The 27,829-nt window shown below is 43.4% G+C and overlaps 2 protein-coding genes across 3 annotated transcripts; both read left to right on the forward strand.

The window, feature by feature from the left end:
• Positions 1-145: 145 nt before the first annotated feature.
• rilp (Rab interacting lysosomal protein) lies at positions 146-9,135 on the forward strand. Of its 2 annotated transcripts, XM_031573180.2 has the most exons (9): positions 152-848; positions 1,693-1,816; positions 2,438-2,559; positions 3,909-4,091; positions 4,379-4,548; positions 4,787-4,909; positions 6,083-6,181; positions 6,468-6,499; positions 7,481-7,552. In XM_031573180.2, exons 1-8 carry the CDS (start codon positions 498-500, stop codon positions 6,472-6,474), a joined length of 1,179 nt encoding a protein of 392 aa, XP_031429040.1. In that variant the 5' UTR covers positions 152-497; the 3' UTR covers positions 6,475-6,499; positions 7,481-7,552. The 2 variants fall into 2 exon arrangements, with proteins under 2 accessions (XP_031429039.1, XP_031429040.1); XM_031573179.2 differs by lacking the exon at positions 6,468-6,499 and having other exon boundaries at positions 146-848; positions 7,481-9,135.
• A 156-nt stretch (positions 9,136-9,291) lies between these two features.
• scarf1 (scavenger receptor class F, member 1) lies at positions 9,292-26,556 on the forward strand. Its single transcript, XM_031573181.2, has 11 exons — positions 9,292-9,777; positions 10,625-10,686; positions 11,095-11,196; positions 17,561-18,095; positions 20,111-20,329; positions 20,549-20,677; positions 20,980-21,083; positions 21,320-21,434; positions 21,756-21,880; positions 24,723-24,860; positions 25,178-26,556. Exons 1-11 carry the CDS (start codon positions 9,512-9,514, stop codon positions 26,326-26,328), a joined length of 2,946 nt encoding a protein of 981 aa, XP_031429041.1. The 5' UTR covers positions 9,292-9,511; the 3' UTR covers positions 26,329-26,556.
• The last annotated feature ends 1,273 nt before the right edge of the window (positions 26,557-27,829 follow it).

Here is a 27,829-nt window from a genome sequence, read left to right on the forward strand (position 1 = left end):
ACGGCAGTGTTGCCATTTCGGTGCTTACAGAGAGCAGCTAATTTCCCTCCTCTGGCCCAGATATTTCTTTACGGTCGACCGAGCAAGCGAACACGTGCCTCTGCTACGAACTCGAGTTGCATTGGTCAGGCCAGAAGGAGGGTCCAGTGAACCAAAATACGCCAGAGAACAGAAATTCTTTACACGTTTGCTTGATTCCTCTGGACACTAGTCTCATGTTACGCATGTGTATTACGTCGTAAATCATTCTAGCCAGGAAAAGCAAGCTGCTGCTGGCTGCTGCCGTTTCGTCGCTGTGCCTGATAATATCCGACATTAATCGAGAAATAATGTGGATGTATAACCAAACTTAATGTGCGTTAGACGTCTCTGGGTTAAATGTCGCTCAATCGTTGTAACGTATAGGTTCCAGCACCTTTTGGGGTATGATATGTCCGGCTGTTAGAAGTTGGGCACGAAGTTTCGATTCTTAAACGCGGATATCTACTGTGGCAGAAATGGAGAAGAGCTGTGAAAGAATAAGTGAACACAAACAGGACAGCAAGACATATGGCTGTATGGAGAGGACATTTTCGACTCTGTCGGTGGATGATGTGTATGAAATTGCCAAACTTATTGGATCTGAAGTAGAAAAACTAATCGACGGTTATGGTAAAGAGAGTGCCGAGGGTCTAGTTCCTAAAATTGTGAAAGTGTTAGAGCTGCTGGAATGTTTTGCTGCGAGAAATCATGCACAGAAATCCAAAGAGGAGGAACTGTTGAAGGCGTTTGAGACGCTACAGGTACAACAACAGAAGAAACAACGTGGGACTAAAGAATGCGAGGAGGGCAACAACACTGAAATGCGGGTAAGACGAGCTAGCATGGTAGCTAAAGAGCTAGCTAATCCTTTTAATATCGCCTACTCACTACCACCTTACGCCGTTTACGTTGTATGTGCAACGATTAAGTTGGGCGTGTCTGTTAATTACACACTGAACATGATTTAACATATTAATACAAGCGTTATTTTGAGACATTGGAGCAGTATTGGGGCACTGCACGGGCCGGGTACACAGTGTGCTGAAACGCGTTGCTGAGATGTGTCGCTCCGCACTGTCCTGTCCCCTTAGCTGTTCCACACTAAAGAACGTGCACTAGACTTGAAGACTTTTTTTTAGCGGTTTATGAACTGGACACTGGTACTTGGTCCTCCCTTCATGCAGTGCCATAATGTAACAATGTTGTGACTCCTTGTTGTTCAATGTGGTTGTGTAATGCACTGCACTTGTGGAGTCTGCACGTTTAGGTTTATTATTATGTCCATTTTTTGTAGCTTACTAGAGTTGTGTGTCAGACTTGCTGTGACTGTGTCAGACTAGCTTTCTAGAGTTGTGTGTGAGACAACATTGCTATATAGGGCATGGGCCAAAGTTTTGATTTGGTGTAACTGGGGTTAGGTTTGATCCGTTTGGCCATGATAAATCATTATCCAGCCTGATTTCCTTTTGTGTAAAAACGGGGAATTCCACATTCCTCATAAGTAAATGTCATTAATTCATTCCTCATGTTTTGCCCCATAGGAGTTCGTTCATTTGAATAAGGCCCTGTAGAAATAGTTTTTATGTTTTAACCATGTATCTATTAAACCACTACCAGCTTGCTGCTCAGTCTGAGGTGATTTCACTGTCCATGTTGTCTGCCTACCCACAGGACTGGCAGCAGAAGGAGAAAAAGTGGCAGGAACGGATGGAGGAGGTCCAGGACCAGGTGCGTCAACTGCAGGAGGAGAACAAGGAGCTGCTGGGTCGCATCAGGTGCACCCACTCTCAGGAAGGTGCGAACGAACACTCTGTCTTTTAGTTACTGTTACTGCAGAACTACAGTCACATTACTTATTGTAATTACTGTACACATTGTTGGAGGAAACAAACCCCAATATAACTTTCCATGATACTTTAGTTTTTTCATCCTGTACTGTAAGCTATGCCAAACCAATGCCTTCACTAGCTCCACAAAAAATGAACTGCTCACATGTGTTTTGTATTGTTGTTTGTGTAGAAAAGTGAAAGTGTGGTAATTACATTTGAGCTGAAATGTGAGAATTTGACCTAGAATTGTCTTGTTTTCTCGTAGGCACATTTCTAATTGATTTACCACCCTGAATTTGAATGGGAATTGTATTGGCCTCTATAATTGTAATGACTGAGGTGCCCCGTCCTGCATTGAATTACCAGACATTAGGGCATCAATTTAGCAACAGATGCTTCATTTTACTGCTGGCTAGTTTTTGTCTCTGCTGTGTTTTACTCAGGCATAAACCCAGCCACATTGGACCATAACTTGTGAATGTCAAATGCCATTCCTGGAGAAGTACAGTGTTCTATGGAGAATCATTTGTGTCGGGTCCTGTCCCGGTGTTGAAGGGTTCTTCCGTTGTTTGTTTCCTGGTCTTTAGACCGTGTACAGCGGCAGGAGCGTGAGGTGATGTTGAAACTGAAAGAGGTGGTGGACAAACAGCGGGATGAGATTCGTGCAAAAGCTCTGGAGATATCTTCCGTGTCCAAAGAGGTGGAAGCGGTACGGTTTTTCTCTCTTTTTCTTCCTCTGTTTTTCAGACACACACACACACACACACTTTCTCATGAACACTCTCACTTCCTCACATACATTCTCATCTAATCTCTCTATCTCTCTCACACACAAACACGCACACACGCACACACACACACACTCACACAAACAAACAACCAAACAACCAAACAACTTGGGTACTGACTTACCCTCCTCCATTAATGATCCCACTGGTGACCTTGCCTTTGCTAGATTGAGCTTCTTTGACCGCTACAAAGTCAAGGTTAGCCCTTTGTTGTTGTGCCAGCCAGCACTTTGATGTGTGTTTTAAGCAAGAGTTCATCTAAGGTGCAGGTGCTTTATAGGACTGCCGGTAGGCCTCCACCCCAGGCCAAAGGCCTAGTGAGTCTCTGGAGCAGAGACACACCCACAGAGAACAAGTCAGAGGACATGTCTGAGCAAGATCACATTCTTCTCTGCCCACAGGCCTCTGCCATGAGGCTTTTTTTAATGTGTCCAAAGCAGGTGCCTTTCATGCGGTGAGATGAGTGGAGTTGTGGTGCCAGGAACTGTCACGTTATGGACTCAACAACACAACAGTGAACCGTTTGTCTGGTGTAATAACATAATAATTTGTGTGTTTATTGGTTTTGGACTGCCAGACTGGAGGTGGTGTCTTTATCATGCAGTATTTGTGTCACAGAAGATGAGTTATGAATACATTGAGTGACTCTCAATCAATATATTGATTCATTACTCTCAGTCTGTGATATAAAGTCATAGTATTCTTTGTATAGATCTAAAAATATACATTGACATACATATACACTGTCTACCAATGTAAATATATAGAGTCTAAATACTCATAGAATCTATGATGGTAGCATGTGCTGGCATTTATACCATTGAGTCAGTTAGAATACAGGGGGGAGGAGGTGAGACCACACCCCATAGGTGATTGCCGGAAGGGGAGACAGTGAGAACAGAGGGCAAAGGGCAAAGGGTGATAGCAGGAAGGCGGCTATTTGTGGGGAAGGGGTATAGATGCTAATGGTTCAGGTCTCAGTGAGACAGAGTACACATCCAGGGGTATGAGTTACAGATACAAAATAATGCTACACTTAGTTCATGTCTCTTACAACAGTAGAATAGCAATATTCAGTTCCATCAGTCCCCCATGTGAGCATTTCTATGCTCACACAAGAACCTGAACCTGAATGCAACAATCAATCAGAACAGGAAAACATCGATATGCGGTTCCATCAATACCTTCACTGACATGCATAATAGTAAAAGTCATTCTCAGTATAGTGTTTTGTGTGTGCAGGTTGTGAATGGAGTATTTTGTCTTACAGTTGCAGGAGCAGTTGGACCGCTTCATGAAAATGAACAGTGAGCTGCGGCACAAGCAGAGCGTCATGCAGGCACAGCTGAAGAGTGCAGTGGAGCGTAAGGCCGACATGGAGGCCGACCTGTGCGAGAAACAGAAGGAGATAGAGTGCCTCGCCACACAGCTGGAGAAGGCCAATGCCAACACAGTAAGAAGGCTGTGTGTGTGTGTGTGTGTGTGTGTGTGTGTGTGTGTGTGTGTGTGTGTGTGTGTGTTTGCGCGTGCTTTGTTTGGTGTGCGCTTTTAAAATCTCTTACATTTTTGAAATCTTTTCCATGAAATGGGCCAACAATTGTAAGTATGTTGACTAATGATAATTTGAGTATGCCAGTGGCTCTTCTATTTAAGCAATTGAAATGGATAGAAATAACCTCAATGATTTGGTTTGAGCGAAACAATGACCAACTTTTAACCAACCTGTCTTTCTCTTGACAGTCCCCCTTATCTACGCCGGCTATCGACCTAACTGACAAGATGATCTTTGATCTGAAGGACCCCAACCGGCCGTGTTTCACCAAACAGGAAGTGAGGGACATGATTTTTGAGCGTAACGAGCTGAAGGCTAACCTCTTTCTGGTCCAAGAGGAGCTGTCCTACTACCAGAGGTGAGGGGCCTAATTCAGTCACGTGTGTGCACCCCTGGGCCCACTCTGTGGCCGGTAAATGTTGTGGAAATGCAAATGTTTTTTTGGCCATATGTAAATACATCTTCAACATTCTTCTCTTCACTTATGCCACTCTCACTGTGCTTGAATGGTGTGTGTGTGTGTGTGTGGTTGTTTGTATGTGTATGTTGTGTGTCGATGGCTGGGTGTGTGTTGGTATGTCTGGTCACATCAACAGGGAAATCTTGAATGATGAGAGGTGTCCAGGCTTCTTGCTGGATGCAGTGCGCTCTGCCATAAAGAAGCAGAGAACTGTCATCAAGGCCAAGATGCTGGGGATCCGGGCAGACGACTGCAGCAGGTGGGTCAGAGCATCATCAGTGATCATCAGCCCATCATCAGTGGTTTACTTCAAGCTCTTTTCTCCAAGGGAACATTTAAAACAGTACATTTAGAAATCAATACAACATTAAATGCTTGGGAAAAAATAAAAAAAATATTATAATAATAATAATATATAATATTATAAATATCCTAAATATTTTTTTTTTCATTTGTATAAACATATACAAATTTGGAATAACCCATCAATAACTATTCAAACTGCCCAACTACGCTGGGAGATGTGGATAAATTGTGGAATTCAGAAATTATCAGATATTATAAACCATAACTCAGTACTTTCCTTTTAGAACTAAATAAGAAATACAAGCTTAAAAAACATAGCATTTCTTTAAGTACTTGCAATTGAGAGGTAGCTTTGTTCTCAGAAATAGAGTTCAATCTAAGATAGGGGACATCAAATAATAGGATTAAAAAGAGACATTTAGTAGGCCCTATATACTATATCCTTATTATTTTGCTACAAACATATATAACAAATGGACTAAAGACCCTGGTATAGTAGATGCAAAAAAATGGAAGGAATGGAACACAGACAAGAATGAAGTTGAGGTAAAGTTCATAAGTTTGACACCAGCTCCTCTGATAGATTGTTTAAACGAGGTATGCAGAGTGACTCCCTCATACATGCCTTTAGGTACTCTCGTCAAAATGAGAAAGACTATTGAGTATTGAAAGATGTTTACATTTATTCTGTTGTGGGTTGTGTGTTGATGACTAGCAAATGTGACTGTGAGGTACTTTTGGATGAGTAACACAGTGACAAATCAAATGATTTTGAAGATTTGATTTTGTTTGTTGTTTTGACTATGTAACATGTTGAAATATTGAATGTATTGTATTCAGACCCCCCAAAAAAACAAAAAATAGAACAGAACTCAGTTGAGCTGAGGTCGTAAAAAACAGGCTGCTACAGTGGCCTTCAAGGCATTGCTCAGTTCCCAGACTGCTGCTTCAACTATGTGTTTGTCTCTCTATATCTCTCTCTTTCTCTGTGTGTGTGTGTGTGTGTGTGTGTGTGTGTGTGTGTGTGTATGTGTGTTTGTGCGCACGCACTTGTACAAATGCAATTGCGTACTTGTTTGTGTGCGTGTGTGTGTGTGTGTATGCGTGTTTGTGTGCGTCTCTGCAGTGATGAGGAGGATAAAGGCCCTTTGTTTGAGAACAAGGACGCAGACAATGATACAGATTGTCCTGACAGCAGACCTCCAGAGTCTCGCATCAGAAACCTGTAAGTGTTTGGAAGGGCAAAGTTGGATATGCACTGACCTTTTATGGACAGCAGCCATTAAAACAGCCATAAGAGATCAGCCTTAGCTATAAACTCAACTCTGTATTCTTTCCTAAGAACTGGACTGTATGGTCTAGTACACTGTTTTGACAGGAGGTTTTTGCAAATATTCTCTTGGTAAATGTTTTGTTCTATAAATGTTTCAGAATGTACACATACACCGGTTATTTAAGTATTACCAACACACAGTTGGTTACAACGTTGATAATCCTGCTTTCTTTGACAGTTTGTAAATTACGAAGCAATTTCAACATTTTGGTAAATTCCATAGTATAATTAGTGGATGTGGATTAACAAGTTTAATCAATTTGATAATTTAACTCAAATGTACCCAATAACAAAAAGCTGTATTTTCAGCACACTCACTCTTTTAAGATTTCTGTAGTAAAATCCCATAGCTGTGTCTAAGCTATAGCAGCCTTTGGAAAACAAAATCATTTTACATTAATTACACCCATTAAAAATGCATGATAGACTGTACATAATCCTAATAAACATAATCTTAACCACGCTAAAACTATCATCTTTGATAGTCTTTACTGTACCATCATCAGACTACAGTAAATATGGACTGTGCATTAACAGACACAGTCAGTGTCGTAATCCATCACTAAAACTTATGTCATATGTCATTGAGGTGTGCTGTGCTTTCTAGTATTTCAGTTCATTCACGACAGGATCCTTAGAAAGCCTCAAACAGGGTTTTTCCTGGCTCACAATCAGAATGAGACAACCAATATTATTGTTATTGTAATAGCAACAGAAGTGTGACAAAAAAGATATCCAATCAAAACTATAAACATTTGGCACAGGAAAACCTCTGTTAAAAACTCTCAGGTTTGTCTCTAGAACAGGCTGACCCAAAACTCAAACAAGGGCATTTGAAAAAGAGAACCTAAGCCAGTTCACTGAATTTACAGAGAAGTGCAGTGTTCATGTTATGTGGCAGTATTAAAAGAGAGAGAGACGTCTTTCCACACCTAACATACACTGCTATGTGAACAAAGTTCAAATCAGCAAGCCTAGACAACAATGTCCCAGAAGTTCTGATGTTTTGGGTCGGTGTCAAGTTCTAGCTGCGAGTGCAATATTACTTTCATTTCCTTTTAATGTTGACAGTGTTTATCTCTTAGGAAAAGTGTCCTTTTATCTTTCTGGCCTTAATATATGCCTGTTATCTCTTCTCGTGTGCTCTCATTAAGGTTTGCCTGTTATCTCCTCTCGTGTGCTCTCATTAAGGTTTGGCTTCCTGACTCGTTCGGGCAGCCACACCAAGAGCCCCAGCCCTAACAACGCCGGCTCGTCCTGGGAAATAATCGTCCCAGACGACATGGAGCCTGAGGCGGACGCAGAGCCCCGCCGTTCACCCTGACCCCCCACTTCCCTACACCCCTCTCATCTCAGCCTTTGCCCCTCCGCAACATGCCTGATGAAGTGTCCCCTCTTGATTACACAGTATAGACACTGAGGCAGTGCAGGGGTTGGGTTATGCAGGGACTAGCCAGACTCTCCCTGGAAAACCTTTTTTGAAAGGTTATTTGTCAATAATAATTGTCAGTCCTTTATTACTGACATTGTATTGTATTTCCTGTATTACTGACATGGGCAGTATTTTAGGGGATTGTAATTCCCTATTGGGTATTCTGAATGATTTCATGATGGTATAGATTTGCAACAGTGTTGTTAATATGGCAGGTGTATTTGGAATATACCACAGAAAGTGTATATACTATATATTTGATTTTTAAGTCCTCTTAAATTGTTTAAATTCTTGCAGCTATTTTTGTAGACATATTTTATTACAAACATTAACCAAAGATACAAACAAGTATCATTTCTAATTGCAATGTCAAAATTGGACACAAGGGGGCATTAAAACATATTTTTACACAGTTTGACCACATAAAAATGTTGTCGGAGTAACATGTCTTCTATTGCAGTACGTAGTTAAAGGTGTTTTGAATAGCATACAATCAACCTAATCCAGGGCTATTTCTTATTAGCGCATTTTAACCCATGAACAGTGTACTTATTTCTCAGTAAGCACTTGATGCCCTCAAACCAGAATGTACAGATATTGCTCTTCCCAGTGCCATCCCTGCTAACTGGACCTCTCTTTCCTTGGGAATGCAGTATGCTCCTTCTCATGTTGTATGTCTAAGGTGCAGTGTGTAGTATTTGTTGTCAACAAATGAAAGTGCTTTTTAACCTACTTTAATGATAATTCTGTAGGCGCAGTAAAAAAAACTATAACGTTACTTGATGTTTCTACATATTGCATGCATTTGTTTTTTGTTAAATTTGTCAATGGTGCATTTTTTTCCATGAAAAATGCAATCAAATGCAATAAAACGTTAGCAACAGCTAGACAAGCATCCTAGAATGCATGACAAGTTTTGGATCTCATTAGAATTCCAAACTTTGTCTTAAACTTGGAAGCACTTTCACTGTTTTGACAGCTGTTGCTACACCAGTGGTGTAAAGACATGATTCCATGTTCTAAGTGAGCGTTGGCAACAGGGCATTAGCCTCCTGTGCACCCAGCCGTGGGCTGAACTTCCTTTAGATTGAGTCTGTGTGTGTGTGTGTGTGTGTGTGAGAGAGAGAGAGAGAGGAAGTGTGTGTTTCCTTCAGGGGGAAATGAGACCTCACACGTGTGCCCTGAGACATCAGTGTGAGGAGGCTAAGATGATGACTACCAGTGACCCCCTCCAACCTTCAGTGGGTACTTAAAAAAAAAATGTAATGTTATTCTACAGGCGGAGACCAGTGGAGATGTCCTGTGCCACCGAGGATACTTGTCCTTAAAGTGTTTTATTTTTGTAAGCATGTTTGTTTTCATGGGGAACCTTTGTGCAACAAAACCAAATAAATATTTGAAATTGATTTCCATATTGGTCTGTTTCTTTGGATGTATCTGTTAACGGAAACCACACTCACATTTTTAGAGGTTTTTGGATACCATGCTGATGTTGCCATGTGCAGGTGTAAATTGGCTTAATCTCAACACCTCCCTTAGTGTGTGTGTGTGTGTGTGTGTGTGTGGGGGGGGGGGTTGATTTGATGTGTGTGTGTATGTCTGTCTGTCTTGTCTGTCTCCTTGACCTGATTGGGTGGGGGGCTGCTCTCCTTGCCCCGTTGCTCAGCTTGTAAAAAGGCTGCTCGCCCCTTCCCAGAATTCTGTGCTGTCATTGTGTCTTAAAACAGCCCCGCAGCTTATTGAATAGGAGGAAGCTGCCTGCACTTCCCCAGGAAGCCTAGGGAGAGGATATGGACGAGCTTGGAGCACACAGTACACTGCGGGCCCACAAGACACCATACGCTCGGAGTGTGAACACAGAGAGAGGGGCAAAGAGGATTCTGTCCCCCCCGCCCGGTGTCCTTTGGAGACCAGGCCTGGAGAGAGGAGTGAAGGCCCCTTCTGAAGTGGAGGCCATGGGCTTCCCTCTGTTTGGTCTCGGGTTTCTGGTCTTTGTGTGCTTCGGATCCGCTCAGAAACTCTCCCCAACAGGACGGAACGTCTGCCTGGACCACAGGTAGCCACAGCCTGTCTCTCTGCTTGCTCTGATCTTGTCTTCATTCCATCAGGGGACTTTCACTTCTCTGTTGCTTATCGTCTCTCCTCCTTTTGTTTGGAAATGCCAGTAACTTCAAAATATCATTTTGTACAAAACGAGGCCATTCAGCGCCTGCTATCAGACTGTTTCCTTACATTTGATCAGATGGCTTACATATGGGGTTTCTGAACTGCATGTTGTCTATCTGTGCCCCAACTGCATACCTAGATGAACTCTTGGGGGAGGGGTGAGAACCCTGGCTTAAATCTTTGGGCTCTGAGTGTGTTTGTGATGGTACTGTTTGTGTTTCAAAGGACCCGTCCTCTCTGTGTGTTTGTGTTTCAAGGGATCTGTCCTCTCTGTGTGTTTGTGATGGTACTGTTTGTGTTTCAAGGGATCTGTCCTCTCTGTGTGTTTGTGATGGTACTGTTTGTGTTTCAAGGGATCTGTCCTCTCTGTGTGTTTGTGATGGTACTGTTTGTGTTTCAAGGGATCTGTCCTCTCTGTGTGTTTGTGATGGTACTGTTTGTGTTTCAAGGGATCTGTCCTCTCTGTGTGTTTGTGATGGTACTGTTTGTGTTTCACGGGATCTGTCCTCTCTGTGTGTTTGTGATGGTACTGTTTGTGTTTCAAGGGATCTGTCCTCTCTGTGTGTTTGTGATGGTACTGTTTGTGTTTCAAGGGATCTGTCCTCTCTGTGTGTTTGTGATGTTACTGTTTGTGTTTCAAGGGATCTGTCCTCTCTGTGTGTTTGTGATGGTACTGTTTGTGTTTCAAGGGATCTGTCCTCTCTGTGTGTTTGTGATGGTACTGTTTGTGTTTCAAGGGACCCGTCCTCTCTGGTGTGCTGTGATGGCTGGCGTCCACAGGGAGAGGAGTGTAGTATCCGTGAGTGCCTCTGCTCTCCTCTGTCGTTTCACACTGTTCTGTTTGGGTGCTTCCCACCACGTTTGTTTTGCACAGAGCTAAACACAGACATAAAGGGATGCTAGTTTCCTGGAGTCCTGTAGATGTCAGCACTGTCGTGTGTGTGTGTGTGTGTGTGTGTGTGTGTGTGTGTGTGTGTGTGTGTGTGTGTGTGTGTGTGTGTGTGTGTGTGTGTGTGTGTGTGTGTGTGTGTGTGTGTGTGTGTGTGTGTGTGTGTGTGTGTGTGTGTGTGTGAGAGAGAGAGAGTGAGAGAGTGTGTCTCAGAGAGAGAGAGAGAGTCTGCGTGAGTGTGTGTGTGAGAGAGAGAGAGTGGGTGTGTGTGTATGAGTTTGAAGCTGAGGCCCAGTGTGATCCTGTGTTGTTTTCCAGCTCTGTGTGAGGGAGAGAGGGCCTGCCAGCAGGATGAGGTGTGTGTCTACCCGGGCATCTGTCGCTGCAGGCCTGGCTACTTTGGGCCTCAGTGCCAAACGCGTGAGTCCAAAGTTACAGTAGTCTGAGATGCCATCATTCACCCTGGGTGTGAAGATTGAGGTTTTTCCCACTTTACAAAGGAGAGTGTTAAGGATTTTCCAATAATATAATGAGCTGTTTATGTGCCATTATATACAAATTTGTCTGGATGAAAACACTAATTATTATGATAGTACATACAGATTAGGCAAAATTGCCTAAAGTAAATCTACAGTCAAGCTGGAAAGTCTGACATATTCTACAATAGATTGAGCTCATTTTTTGTCTCAAAATTCTACACAAAATAGCCCATAATGACAAAGTGAAAACAGGTTTTCAGACATTTGTGCTAATTCATTAAAAATCTAAATGTAAAATATCATATGTACACAAGTGTGCACACCCTTTGACATGACACCCAAACGTGAGCTAAGGTGCATTTTGTTTCCACTGAAGCTCACGTCTAAAGCGCGGGAAACTCAAAAAGAAAAGATGGCTGACCAAACTCCGTAGATGGTCGTATTTGTACCTAAAAGTTGTTTGTTTTACTTTTTTTGCTTAGATTTTTTACCAAGAAATAGACACTGTACAATGTAAAACCCCCTTTATTGTAACTGAAAATTACGTCTGATAGGTTTTGCGAGGTGTCTGAGCCACCTATCTAATGTTATCATGCTACTACTCACAAGGTAAACAGCTCGCTAGTGGCATGATTGGTTTGTTGACCTGTCAATCTCACTATAACGTCTCTGGTATCAACACAACCCCATGCGCCAGACTCCTCCTCCGCCATCCGTTGGATCAACGCATTCCAACGAGTACGTGTGAGTCCAGTGATACTGCTTCAGATGTTTCTACAACTTAATTGGAGTCCACCTGTGATAAATTCAATTGATTGGACATGCCTATATAAGGTCCCACAGTTGACAGTGCATGTCAGAGCAAACTCCAAGCCATGGGTCAAAGGAATTATCTGCAGACCTCAGAAACATGATTGTGTCAAGGCATAGATCTGGAGAAGGGTATAGAAAAATCTCTGCAGCTTTACAGGTCCCAAAGAGCACAGTGGACACCCTTATTCTTAAATGGAAGAAGTTTGGAACCACCAACACCGAGATCCTTAAAGAACACCTGCTCCAGGGTGCACTGTACCTTAGACTGAGCTCAACATGACAACGACCTGAGGCGCACACAGCCAAGAAAACAAAGAGCCAAGAGTGGCTTCAGAGAAAGTCTGTGCATGTTCTTGAGTGGCCCAGCCAGAGCCCACACTTGAATCCAATTGAGCATCTGTGGAAAGAGCTGAAAATGGCTGTACCAACATTCCCAATCCAACTCGACGGAGCTTGCATGGATATGCCAAGAGTAATATTGGCAAAAATGCCCATGAACAATGAGCCAACCTCGTAACTTCTTTCACAAGACGTCTTGGTTGCTGTACCTTTGGCAGCGGTTACAGCTTCAAGTATTAGGCCAAGGGTGTGTACAGATATATAAACCCTATGTAGGTGAAATTGGTACCAGCCTCACATGGGAGTACCAGACTATGTAGGTAACTTACCCTGTGAGCAGGAGCCGGGTGAATGTGGGTGCAATTGTATGTAAACTGTGATACCGTCTTTGCGAGGGCCACCAAGACACACTGGTGCTGTCCTTGCAACAGCAACAATATGTTGGTAGTCTCACCCGATTGGACAGGCATCAACCATTCAACACAAAGGCAGATCAATTAAGTTGAACACCTAGGGGGCGCCACACAAAGTCAGTGTGTTTACATGATGGTATAATTCGAATCTTTGCTTAGTCGGACTATGCTTTCTTTCGAGGGTAGGTGCTATTATCCCAATGTACATGGCAGTGAATAAATCGAATCATTGGCCGAAAGCATGTCATATCCGATACGATAGGTGGCGCTGTTTTTATTACAACTAGTGGTGATACAGCCCTTTCCGCTTGACCTCTTCACCACTACCAATAACAACAACAGTTGATTGAGCATGAATCGCGTCTGTTCATCGGTCCAGAAATGCGTGTTGCCTCTTGGGTTGTTTGTTTGTTTGTTTGTTTGTTTCTGCCAGGCCGATGTGTTTATAAGTTACATTATTCAAAGGTGAAAGATAAAAGGCGAGAGAAACGCATGCACATTCACACACACACACGCGCGCAAATAATGGGTTACAGCCAAAACGCATTGCCCTTCTGCCAGTTACATCAAATTGTTTAAGTACTTCTTCGCTGTCGATTTCCAAATCTGTGTGAATATTCATAAGAGCAAGTCCAGTCAGTCTTTTGTCAGTCATCGTACTTCGTAAGATATGTCTTAAGACGCCCCATTGTACTGAATGACCGCTCAGCAGACGCTGTGGAAACGGGCAAATGTGCCGAACTTTCCAGGGCTTGATAAAGCTCACTGCATTTGGGCTGTAGCTCATTTAGCTGTTTCCAGCTCTATATCTGCATCGTCAACGCTGGGCATTAGTTGTCCGTACTCCGATTTTATAGTTTCCCCATCGTAATAAATATGCATTCATGATATTTTTCTATGACCGAGTTTGACAGGTATTGGTCAGGTAATAGTCGAGTGACAGCTGATTTCACAAGCATTAACTTTAAACCAGAATATTATAACGTGTCGGCATAGTCGCCCCGTAATGCCGTGCAGCGGGCGCATACTGTTATACTTTATGTTATGCATGACGTTCCCTAGGCTATATGTTCCTTACCGTTCTAATTACATGTCGTTGTTCTGTGTTGGGACAGAGCTTATACAGGTGGGTGACGGTAGCACAGTCTGTTCGTGGGCATAAAGCCCGTGCCATTGTGACAGTGTGTTGTGTTTAATAAAAAGCCATAACAAATATACCACGCTTCCGTGATTTGTTACAATATAATGGTCTTGCTTCTATAATGTATAAACACGTAGGTTACAGGGTGGGTGTGGCAGAGAGAGAGAGGGAGAGCGATGATGCACACGGATATATCAGATTTAGCGACCGGAGCAAAGTTATGTTGCTGTAACGTTGAACTCTTTGCAATCAATAAATACAGTACTTAATAGGCTAATTGATACAATATCTCCTCGTTTGAGTGTGGTTGTTTGAGTGCAATGGGAGTGTATGATCGTTATTGTCTATAAAGCAGTGTTTCTCAAACTTTTTCAGACCAAGGACCACTTAGCCAATAAAAATTCGCGGACCATTTAACTAAATATCCCCGGAACAACATGCCTCCTACCCAAGACCTGGCGCCAGACAATTGTTAGCGCACACATGATTTTCGCGGGCTCTCCTTTTGTACGTACCAGTAGGCTAGTTATAGATATGACAATGCGCAAGGCAAAGCATCTGGAACCCTGCTCCATGCGTGACTTGGTTCATGGCCTCATACTCCCATCACACACTCAGACAGACATCACAAAACACAACGATGCGCATACTGACCGCAGTATTTCACTACCAACAGTAGGCTAGCCCACTGGCATTAATACAGCCATCCTAGTAGTCAACTTTTCATAATTAAAAGCTGTCATTATCCAACGTCACACAACACAGAATATAGCCTAGTTATCATCTTGCTGTCTCAGCGGGAGAAAAACACAGTGTTTTGAATGCAACTCCGCGACGAGATAATGCCCTATGAGGCTATGTTTGAGGCTTTCTCATTTAATTTTCTTTTCATAGTTCCTGTCTTAAGCCACCAATCCATGACCTTGTTAATAGATTAGACAACTCTTTATTAGATTAGGCTACTACTGGCTGTGTTCTCTTCGTTCTGAGTTGTATGTTAGAAATGTCGCAATAATTTACTTGTGGCCGTCGCGGACCACACTTCATCATATTTGATAGAATGAAGAACAAATTAGTTGTGAATACTATCACCGAGTTTGAAAGGTATTTGGTCAGGTAACAGCCCTTTAACAGCTGATTTGCTTTCTGATTTGACAGTACTGCTGTGTGTTTTAAGCAAATAAAATGTGGACTGTTTACAAGCGGGCACCTGCTATCGTTGATTATACAGTAAATACGTTGTGAAATGAAACAAAAACACATCACAGTTAAATATGTATTAGTATTGATTGATTCACATCGATATGAATGGATGACATGACTAACAAGTGGTGGGAAATTAATATGAAAGTATTTGTTCGGTGAATTAGCGCGCTCTGTCCAAACAGTCGCAGTCAACGTTTTTGTCAACACTGGCACCACATAAGTATCGTAATTTGAACGTCCTTATACGTTTTTAAGGAGGGGTTGTAAAGGTACTCATATCTTCGGACCTCTTCTGTTATGTTTGTTCATAGTCAACAAGAATAAGCTTGTGAGACAGTCTGCAGGATATTCATAAATAAACGTGTCATTAGTATGAACAGCTGAGACAACGTATCGTCTCTTTCGTCTTCCGGGTCACGACCTGGCAGGGAGGGAGGGAGGATGGCGGCGGGATCTCAAGCATGCGCAAAGACGCAAAGTCCAGTTCCTTATCCAATTCACCGTTACATGCCGCAATAGTCGAACTATCAACTGGATCGGATCGAGTTATCCAGGGGTGTTAGTCCGACTATGTGCGGTCCGACTACGATCCGACTAAGGTGCTTACATGAAACGGATAATGCGATTTCAGTCCGACTAAGGCAGTTATTCGAATCCATGTAACCACGGTCAGTGTAGTGTCCTCCACGTGGTCAAAATAATGATAATCCACAAATCAGTCTCGTTAAATATATCAGTCTCATAAAATATATTATACTATCAATTTGGAACTCTGATTAATAATTAAATTAATAACTACAACCAAAGTTACCTTACTAATAGTATGGTTGAAGGTCATTAGAATTCTGAATAGAAGAGGTTGGCAACGTCCATTCTTGTGCAACATTAAATAAACCAGCGTAGTCAAAGTATTTATTTACACAATGATAAGAAAATAACACACAATATGTAATCTAGCTAAATGTAACTAACCAATGAATTGAAGGAATAGGTGTATGTGTAATCGAGAGGGAGTGTGTGTGTGTGAGCTTGTGAGCTCGGGGTTGCGCTGTTAGGAGCGCGCCAGAAAGAATGTGCGTGTGTGTTCCTTTGTCTGATCACCGTAGTTCCGCGTGCATGTGTGTGCACGTACGTGAACATACATGTGATGTGAACAAGGACGAGCCTATATGCAGCGCGAAGTTCGAGTATTCTCTTCGCGTGTGTGGCTATGTGAAGGCCAATGTATATGTAATCGTGCGCGATTAAGATGCCATGTTAGGAAAGAGGGAAATGGTTAGTGATGCATGCAAGACCCTATGTGTCTGAGAAGCAATCCTAACGATAACCCAGATGGTGTGGCGAAGCCAACTACCAACTAACAATGAAAATATATAAACAGTTACGTTCATTAACAAAACATATGAAACACATGAACAATGGCATGTAAACAGTCTTATGCTTAGCCAGGTTGTGAATAGCTAGGATAGCTAAAATGCCCAGTTAATGTCAGAGTTACCAGTCCTTTATGAAAAGGGTCGTACTGGCGAGTCCGATGTTGAAACAGCAGAAGTGATGATGCCGTCCGTAGCTGGAGAAAGTTGTCCTTGCTGTGATGTCTCTGTTTTACTGCAGTTTAGGTCGGAGGATTTGATCGCTCAGAACGTTGCAGTTTGCCTTCTGTAGAGTTAGCTAGCAGGTCTAATGTTAGCTGCTTTCGCTAAATTTTACTTCGTCTCACTGAGCAGTTCGTTGACTGAGAGATCTTAGGCGTGTGTCGGCCGTAAGAAGTGAGAACAACGAGAGTTGGTTGTTCACTGGTTGACGGTGTGCTCACGCGGTGTTGGAGGTCCAAGAGGCTTGCTCCTCGCGGACGATGCCCGGAGGGAGAGAGAGGGGTCCTAGCCAGGTGGGCGCCGACAGAGAGAGAGTTACATCTGGGGAGATGCGGCTATTATCCACGCTCAGGTGGGCGTGGTTAAGAAAAGCATCAGGTTACATTTTTATGACAGGTAAAACCTGACGTAGTTTCCGGGGGAACCCATAGACAAGTTACTGATTAAAGTCAACCACAATGGACGAATTCCAGTGTACCTACACCTATAACCTATTTTTGTCAGTTAAATAAAATTGCATATTTTTGCATATCATTATTGGCTATTGTGTGTAGAATTTGAGACAAAAGAGCTCAATCTATTGTAGAATATGTCTGTTAGGTAATAAAATGTGGAGAAGGTGAAAGGGGTGTGCAGATGTTCCGGCTTGACTGTAACAGTAAATATAATGCACCATACAAACTACCAAAAATGCTACAATAATGCATATCTTCAGTATTTCATAAAGATGCCTGCTGTATAACATTGCAGTTAGCCCTGATGTGTGCTCATTGCTTCTCCCCCACTCTCTTTGTGCAGCCTGCCCTCCTGAGTTCTGGGCCTCAGACTGCCGTGAGCTCTGCCTGTGCCATCCCCACGGGCGCTGCCACCCGGCCACAGGCGAGTGCACCTGCCACCCCAAACGCTGGGGCCCGCTGTGCCAGCACGAGTGCAAGTGCGCCCACCACGGCCACTGCGACCCACTGCACGGCAACTGCACCTGTGACGAGGGCTGGTGGACGGGCACCTGCGCCAAGATGTGCCAGTGCTTCTCCCAGGGCACGTCCACGTGTGACCCGGTGACGGGGCAGTGCGTGTGCAAGCGGGACTACTGGGGACTGAAGTGTAGTCTGCGCTGTAACTGCTACCTCTCCCCCTGTGACCAGAACACGGGCCACTGCCAGTGCCTGAAGGGCTGGTGGGGGCCGGGCTGTGACCGCCGCTGCAACTGCGACCTCGACCACGGGGAGTGCGACATCGTCAGTGGGGAGTGTGTGTGCGAGCCCGGGTACAAAAGCCCGGTGTGCCACGAGACCTGTAGCCCCGGCCACTATGGCAGAGGATGCCTGGCGAGGTGAGGAGATGAGCGTGATGCAGAAACCTTGCTAACACCACCAGCAGTCCAGTTGGCACTGGATTGTTCATTTGCTAACTGGTGTCTTTTGTGGATATAATTGCCAATGTGCTGTGAAATCTTTTTGTGCATTTTCGCGGGGTGATTTGACCCGAAACACAGAACTACATAGTGCAAATCCTGGATGGCTAGTGGGAACATATGACCATATACCAGTGTTTCCCCTACCGTTATACCGAATTGGGCTTAAGAATCAGTGCATAGCTACTAACACTTTTAAGCTTTAAAAAACAAATTTCCAGGCGTTCATGAATCCGGCAGAGATCTTTTCCTAGGTAGGGTCGACAATGAGGCCCAATGAGAATGGCTGCAACAGACGTGGAAACAGAACGTACGCCCATGTCCGCACCGAAAATTCAGAAATAGATCTGGCTTCCATTTTTTATCATTTTCCGCGAGTTGTGCGTGGCCCTTTTTACATAGAGTCTGGTAATAAATCTATGAATTGTATTGAAAATAATTTATTTTGCTGTGAATAATGAAGGAAGCGATAAATCCGATTATTTCACATACCCTCGAGAGCTGTTGCCATGGAGATTTAACGTTACTTTCTGTTTGAAGATAAGGTAGCAGCTAGTGTTGAAGAATGGATGACTTGTAATTGGACGACTTTAAATTAATATATGAAATTGAACACCGACACCTATACGGATAAAATAAATAAACAAGGATAGCAAAACAGATTGATAAGCATAGAATGAGAACGGCAGAAACACAGGCAGGACGTCAGATGACGAGACAGATCATAGTGACACAGGCTGTTTTTTTTCATATGAAGGCTGAGACATTCATAACATTTTACTCAGTCTTACTGGTTCTTTTGTAATGCCAACATGTGCACTTAGTTGTGGATAAGTAAAGCCTATTTTGCTACATTATTGTAGTCCTGGTAATCTTTTGTTTGGCATATTGGTGAGGTTATTAAGAGGACCATTTCTCAATCGTTTTGTTCTTGATGAATTAATGCTTGTTTATTAATCAGTTATTTTTCAACAAATAACTCAATTATAATTACAAAGAGGACAATTCACAACTTTTTATCGCAACTTTTACTTGTTTCGGCAATTTCATTGCAACAAAAACCTAAAAATAAAAGCTTTCATCACAACTTTTTGGAAAAGCTCCTGCGAAATCAGGAATTTTAGGCCGCAAATATCTCAAAAGATGTTCTTCCAGAAGCCCAGAAAGATACACCACTGCAGCAACAAAAGCTGCACACTTTGTCATGTCATAAAAAGACATGTTCCGATGTTTAGTTCAATGTACAGTTAAAATAATTGTTCAGTTGTTGTATCAACTGTTATATCATGATTCCGTACACCGTGCCGCAGGCCTAGGAGAAACACTGTATACCATGAAAATGAATTTGAAGATGATACCAGAACTAGTTTCCTATAAAAACATACATAAAAAAGTGGCATGTTTTTGCATAGTGTTGCTTTAGACATGTTACAGCCTATGGGCTGAAACACACCAAACGCGTTTTTAAAACGGCAGACGCTTCAAAAACGTCAGAGCCGCAGAGGCACCAGGCTGTTTTGCCAGGCGCCTATAGGAAGTGGAGCTGCGAGCGCAACCTACCTGGGCCGAGTGTGACATTGATGAGCGGTGCGCCTCCGCGCCTTGCGAAGGTAAGTTGAGAATAGTTCAACTTTTAAGCGCATCTAAAAACCGCTAGAAAGACGCAGCGCGTGGCGGAGAAAAAGCGCACACGCAAGGCGCGCCGTACCATAGGAAACAATGCATTTGCTAGCGTCCCGTTTTTAAAAAACACGTTTGGTGTGTTTCGGCCCTAAATATGTGCTGTGTGTGCTGTAAAATGCATCTGGATTGTGTTTCGTATCTTTTGAGAACTTGCATAAGGTGGACTACATTTTTGGTAGACTTCTAAATCTGTACTGAGGATCTTATGTTGAGTGTATCACATGCTTAACGCCTAGCCTCCCTCTGTCCAGGTGTGGTCACTGTGTGAGAGGCCAAGCGTGCTCTACAGTGCACGGCTCCTGTGACGCCTGCGATCCAGGGTGGAACGGCACACGCTGTGACCAGCGTTGTCCACTGGGTTCCTATGGAGACCACTGTCGTAAGGTGTGTCCTTCCTGCAAGAACCAAGAAGCCTGCAATCCCGTGACAGGGGAGTGTTCTCACTGTAACCCTGGCTGGCTTGGTCCTAGGTATGAACAGAGAACGTGCCCAGACATGTCACCTAAGACCGCAAAGTCAGGTTATCAGGTTTGAGTGTGTGACACGTAAATGCAACTTCATCAGCCTGAATGGCATGTAAACCTCAGTGTAGCACTGTTCATAAATGTAGGACTGTAACACTAAAAAAACAATACAGGAAGTCAAGGTCACAACAATGTCCGTGTCTTTTCTTGGTCTGACTGCTGCAGGTGTGACAAGTCATGTCCTGACGGGACGTTTGGAGATGACTGCCGCTTTCAGTGCAACCTCTGCCTTCATGGGCGCTGTGACCCCATGACAGGAAACTGCATCTGTCAGCCTGGCTTCAGGGGCGAGAGGTCAGAGTGGCATGAGTTCTGCCAAACCTGTGCATTCAACACTTCCGTTTGAGCTATAAGAATGAAATATACTACCGTACACACTATACTGTGTACTGCAACATACAATACTCAGTTACTGTATACCATATTGTAGAATGAACATATTTGTATTGAACCTGTAAGAAATAGAATGCAGTCTCCGATTGTACATTCAGTCAAATTATGCAATGTACTGAAAATGCAGTTCAGAAAATGAACTACCAGGCGCAAATGCAATGACTGAATTTGTGAGTAGTGTGTCTTTTTCAATCCCCTTGCAGCTGCAACAGCACTTGTCCAGATCATCTCTACGGTGTGAACTGCTCCTCTGTATGTGACTGTGGTCAAGTGGCCTGTCATGGAGACACAGGAGTGTGCCTCTACGGTCCGTCCCTGTCCATATCAGTGGACTCCATTCTACTTGTACAGTATTAACACAGATTCAATTAGATGTGCTGTGACAAGTCTAGGTCAAGATATTCTGATTAGTCACAGTTGATGTGTTTGTCTGCTGTCTTACTGAAGTTGTTACAAAAAAGGAATTTGTATTGGTCTGTTTAGCCTAAGTGTGTGGGTGTGTCTGTACACGAATGCATATCTCTCTGTGTGCATCATCATCAGGTACTCGTGTGGGTCTCATCGTGGGCCTTCTCATCCTCATGCTGCTCATCCTGCTTGCTTTGGTCTGCTGCTGTTGCTGCTGCTGTGTACAGGCTCCCACTGATGGGAAAGAGAGGTGAGGCTTAGTCAATCACTAAAGTCATCTCTCTGTCATCTCTCTGTCTCTCTCTCTCTCGATCTCTCTCTCTCTGTGTATTTTCACACACACACCACACATGAGCTCTCTGTCAAGTTGTGCCAAGTAGTGTTCCATGGAACCTTAATTACAGTGCACGAACAACATTCCACACCCCTGATTTGTGTACGCACATGTTTCTGTTCTATTCAAATCTTAACTCACATGCAGTTTCCAGTGAAGTGAATATGAGCTGTATGAGCTGTATGAGATCCAACTGATGTTCTCACATGATTTCTTCATGATGTTTTGATGTCAAAGGGTTGCCACAGGCGACAGGGGTCCTGCCCTGCGAATGAAGCACCACGTATACAGTGTGTTGGCTACCGTAGGCTCATCCATTCCTTGCATCAGCCTGTGGTCTTCAGGGTTACCTCGAGTCACAGGTTAGCTGTTACACGTGGCATTTTTGGCAATCACACTTAGCACCGAGATCACTTACAGTGATATGGAGAGATCATGCTGTGTATACTATACTACACTACTATACCAACTTTCATCAGTTTGGGAGACATAATTATGTAGTAACCTATAATCTAGTAACCTGATGATTTGGGTCTTTTGATGTAATTAATTTGGTCACGCTTTATTTGGATGGTCTCCTAAAGACTATTTACTAGGGCTGGGCAACGATTACAATTTTTAATCGCGATTAACCTCATGATTTCCCTGATTAATCACGATTAAACGCATTTGTATACGCAAAATCCAAAATTAATTCAAAAGTAGTGTATAGCGCACTTTTATTTTAAATGTTCTGCCATATGAACGAAAGTGCCATAACATTTGTTGTGCAAACACTTTTAACATCAGCATTTTAATACAGTAGCAGTTAAATAAAATATTCATTTTAAATCTCAACTTAAACAATGTTATTAAAGCAAATACAAAATTAAAGCTCATTGCCACTGCCAGGGCATTAATGTTATCCTGTTCGTTATGAAAAAGAAAAAAACGGGCAAAAAAATCCTGAGCCACAATCATATCATTAAAACAGGCAATTTCTGAGGTAACAGCAGAAACATTTTACTTTCATCAGGGAGCAGCATAACCAGTCTATGTTCACTGCTGGCAGTTACTCTGCTGTACGTAGTCTGCCGAAGCCTCCCTCCACTGTCTGTTTCGTTGAATGAGTTGCAATTATCACATGTATGTATATATGTCTATGGCGAACTATCGAGATTCTAAGTAACATGGAGACCAAACTTTGTTTGGTACTCCACGTAAATCATAAACCCTTGAATATACAAACGACTCAATTAAATCGGTTGAGAAATGTAAACGCTATAGCGCTTTTTATCCAGCTCCACCTTAGCTTCACCGTTCACTTGCGTTTGTTTACAGTCCAGCCTTTACCTTCCCAAGATGGCGGCGAGTTGGCACGTCGCAGCAATCATAGACATATATATATGTCTATGGCAGCTGTCGGCAGAGATAACGTATTTCCTACAGGATCCGTATTGAAACCGGAAGTGGGTGATTTACTCCGTTTGATTGGCTTATAACAGGACCTTTACCTTTATCGTTGAGAAATTATGTTGATCGCCTGACATTTAAACGATCGGTTTTCTTTAAATTATTATTATTTTTGTGAAGTTATACGGCTCAATACTCAATTGACTTGTTAACCGAACTTTTACGAAGTCATACAACTAAACACACAAGTGACTTGTTAACCGAACTTTTACGAAGCTATATGACCAAACACAAAGCTAGCACTGTTAATTCCGGGACGTCAGAGGCAATGTCGACATCTTACGTTTGACAGCGGGCTTACCAAACACCGTATAGTACAGAGCTAGATCAATTAGCTCACGTAAAATACTGTAATTTAAGATAACCAATACCCTAATTTTCCCCAAAAATTGTGTGTGTGTGTCTGTGAGAGTGCTAGCTTGAGCTAACCAACCATATAGCATATAGGTATAGCTACCTTGAGCTGCCCAAACACTGTATAGCTAGCTAGGTCAATTAGCTCGCCTAAGATACTGTAATTTAAGCTAACCAATTGCCTCATTTCCCCCAAAACCCATCGATTGTGTGTGTTTGTGATGTGTAACATATATCCTTTATATGTCATTCAAGTTATTTACGTTTATTTACCTCTAGCGATTGCACCGACACAGGTGTAATTCAATTGCTAGCTAGCTAGATACATTAGCTTGCGTAAGATACTGTGAGAGTGCTAGCTTGAGCTAACCAACACACCGTAACCTTGAGCTTCCCAAACACTGTATAGCTAGCTAGGTCAATTAGCTCGCCTAAGATACTGTAATTTAAGCTTGAGCTAACCAACACACCATAACCTTGAGCTGCCCAAACACTGTATAGCTAGCTAGGTCAACTAGCTCGCCTAATATACTGTAATTTTTAGCTTACCTATTACCTAATTATCACACAAAAAACATCGATTACGTGTGTTTGTGATGTGTAACATATATCCTTAATCAGTCATTCAAGTTATTAACGTTTATTTACTGCTAGCGATTACACCGACACAAGTGTAATTCAATCGCTATTAATGTTGAACTTGAAATTCAACAACGTGACACAACATTAAAAATCAGACATCGACATGGTTCCTAAAGAATAAATCAAAGGTCAATACTTTATCTCTGCCGACAGCAGCAATGCCCATTCTTTTCTTTTCCGGTTCCGCAGCAGTCAGCAGCAGACTTTTACTAAATAAAAGCCTGTGAGCAACAGACTTTTACAATAATAAAATAAATAATAAAACCTGCGTTAACGCGCGATAAAATAATTGTCGGCGTTAATTAATTGATGCGTTAACGCAATAATAACGCGTTAACGTGCCCAGCCCTACTATTTACAGATGCTCAGATCTGTTGAAACTCTGTTAACTACAATTTATGATTAAGGTTAGGGTTAGCGGTTGGGTGTGGATAAGGTGATGTTCAGTGAACAATTAGATGATAGTTAGTAAACTTGAATTTCAGTAAACCATCTGTGAAGTCTCTGTAGGCGGACTCAAAATACAAATCAAATTACCAATTATTTTGACATCTTTGTGGCTTTTATGAAAATAATCATTTCAACAATTAAGTATTTCTAGGTAGTAATTGCATACCAAAAACACTGCTTGTTTTTCCAATTTTCAGGTATAAATTTCTAATGTCATTTTTAAAAGGCGCATATTTGTAGAGCCAGAGTGCAGAGTGAGGTCTTGGTTTTTCCTCTCTGAGGACAGACACTCTTTGGTTCCTTTAGTGTCACACCACGATCCTGAGCTGACGTTCAACCACAGCTTCATTGAGCCGCCCTCGTCTGGTTGGATGACCGACAACTCGTTTGAGAGTGACGATGGAGAAGAGGGAGAGGCCTTATACTGTGTTCCACCCAGGGAAGGTAGATAGGAACACATTTTCATTTGTCTATCTTTGTACTTAATGTACAGTTATGAAACTACTTTCAAATCTTCCTAACCTTCCTCTGCACGTAACAGTTTTTATCTAGCCATAGCTTTTTATAACTGTATCTCTGTATATAGGACCACACAGTTCAGTATATATACCTTTTGTCTGGTCATAAAACTGAATTGTATTTAAAATTGCTTTGATTGGTAATCATAATCAATTGCTTTGAGAATCATAATGGCTGTTCAGTGGTATATGACAGCTCTCTTCCTGACCCGTCCTCTATCCTCATCCTTGCCCTTTGGCCAGATATCTCCACCATAGCGGGAGGGGAGTTCCAGGAGCTGAGCTCCAAGTGTAACATGTTCCCTGACCCATCAGCCTTCTGCTCTGAGGACATGTCTCTAGCCTTTGGGATCCCGCGCACCTCCAGCATCGCCAAGTCCAAGCGCCCGTCAGTCTCCTTCGCAGAAGGCACCAAGTTCAGCCCCAAGGAGCGCCGCGGCTCGGCCCAGGAGCTCCCGGTCGTCAGCCGCAAGCCCAAATCCCCCTGGGGGGTCCTCATGCTCTCAGCCCTCCAGGTGGGCCGGGGGGAGGGCGAGACGGAGAGGATTGAACAGGAGCCAGAGAGGGGGGAGAGCCCCGTGCACGAGCAGGGTACCACTGAAGATCCGGCAGACCCAGAGGCCGGGAGGTATACCGCCACACCCTCCCGTAACACCCTCGCCGTACCAGGAAGCAACCGGCGGCGCACCCTGTCCAACACAGCCAAGAGGATTGCCCAAGCTCAGGTCCCGACTGGCAGCCACCAGTCAGAGGGTGGGTCGGATAAGGTGACCACTGTGTACGTGACTGTAGGAAAAGCCTCACGAGGGTCCAAGACCGAGGTCACCTCAGAGGGGCCTGTGCAGGCCATGCTGCGTCGGCTGGGCAGTATCCAAAGGCAGAGAGATGAAGCCAGCAAGCCAAAGGCCCGCGGAGAGGCCATCACTAAGCCCCCGCGGAGGAAGCTGGGAGCGCGGGCGGCAGCGTGGGAGCAGGCGGTGGAAGCTGGAGGGGGGAGTCCGCCCGCTGCGGTGCCCATGAGGAAGCCCAGCCGTCGGAAACACACATCCCTCAGCTCCCCCTGTCCCATGAGCTCCAGCGACAGCCCACTGGAGGGCGCCACCTCCAAGAGGCCGCTGTCCTCCATCCTCAAGAGTGTCCCGGAGTGGGTGTCTCCTGTCTTGCAGGGGAGGGAGGGGCCACGGGCTGAGCCAGGAGCCTGCAGCCCAGATCCTCCAAGAGAGGATGGGTACCTGACTGTGGGACCGGCACACAGTGTGGCCAACCTGGGGGAAGTCATCGCCAATGAAGTCATTGTGGCCTGTGAAGATGATGGACCAAAGTATGAAAATGTCATGCATTATGAAAGCAATGATAGTAGTCCCAATTATGAAACTATCCATGATATCTGGTAACACTTTTCCTTTGCTAATTATTCTCCCATTGTTTTTTCTTGGTACTTGGTGTCATGGAGCTTCACATATAGTCAGAGATTTAACACAAGTCAGCCTTACGTTGTACGCTTCATTTTTTAATGTAATTTCTGCCTTGTAACAGAGGTTTGCGAATTCATTGAGTGATTAATGTCTATTAGTTATACCGCTTTTAATGTACCTGCTGTATCGCTTTTTACTAATGCCAAATAAACCCAAAGTAAAGAGACTGCAGCCCCAAGTCAATCTTATAAGCCCATGAAGCCTGTAAGCTAGTGTCACGTTCCCTTGTAAACTATGTTGAGCAGGTTGTTGCGTATCCTTCAGTGGTGTGAAGCTATTTGTGAGAGGTTAGTGCAGTGGTTCCCAAACCTTTCATGGCAGGATCCCTTTTGAAAATGAGACCACAGAAAAACCACAGAACGTAACTCACAGGTACAGCTTCACACCCTATCAGTGTACAGCCGCTATATTTACAAATGTAGTCCCTTAAGAGAACTAAAATAATATGTGTGTCTGAAGGGAAAGGAAGTTGCTTCTAGGTAGGGACTTTCATCACACCAATAGCTCGGCTGAGAAACAAGCTGCTTGCCTTTAATGGAGTCTTCGATGCTGAGAAGCCACAGATGTACTGTATCTCTCTATTTAGTGACTGTAAAGTGTCGTGGTTTTTTTTAACATTGAGACCTTGCTGTATTTTCATTTACTCAACCACACCCTCGTCTCACAGAGGACATGTAGTGTGACCTTTCTCACGACAGCAGCAGAGGCCACACATCACACGGCTAGCGCTGAAATTAGTGCTTGGTCTGCAGCTGATGCACGGTGCCTCCAACCACCAGCTGACTCATCGAGTTCTTTCAGAATTTGTAATAGCCATTACACCAATAATTAGCCTACGGTGAACTGACGACCAATTCTGATCCACAGCCAGACACCTCCTGCTTATTACGTAATGAAGACAAGAAGAAGATGATCCCTGTCCTTAAACTGTTTTAAATGTGTTGATTTCCTGAAACAGAAGATTAGTAGATTATTCACCAATTCCCCTCTTTTTTTAGAAATCGCAGGATGGATTGCTTGCCAATTTGTAGGAAAAATGCTGCCTGAGATGGTTCTCAATGGCCTACTCGAATTCCCATACTATAATTGGTTGCAGTCACTGACACTTCAGTTTGCTTCCAGGTGTCTGAGCAATACCAGTGCGGGGACCTTTCCTTTGTTACCATGATAAGATACCCATTTTGGAGATTATGCTGACCAGCGTTTGGTGGTCACAGCTGCTTTACCATGAATCTAATGTTCTCACACAGGATATACAGTTATTTCTTACACTCGTAGTACGTGTAGTTTCTACAAAAGTCATTCAAGTTCTGAAGGAACAAACACACTCTGCGACTCAGAATGATTCCATGTCCCACCAGTTCAGAAAGGCTGTTCTACGGTACGTTCCTTTCCATATCAGTGGACTCCATTGTACTTG

Source organism: Clupea harengus, chromosome 9 (genome assembly GCF_900700415.2).
Source record: "Clupea harengus chromosome 9, Ch_v2.0.2, whole genome shotgun sequence".
Taxonomy (NCBI): domain Eukaryota; kingdom Metazoa; phylum Chordata; class Actinopteri; order Clupeiformes; family Clupeidae; genus Clupea; species Clupea harengus.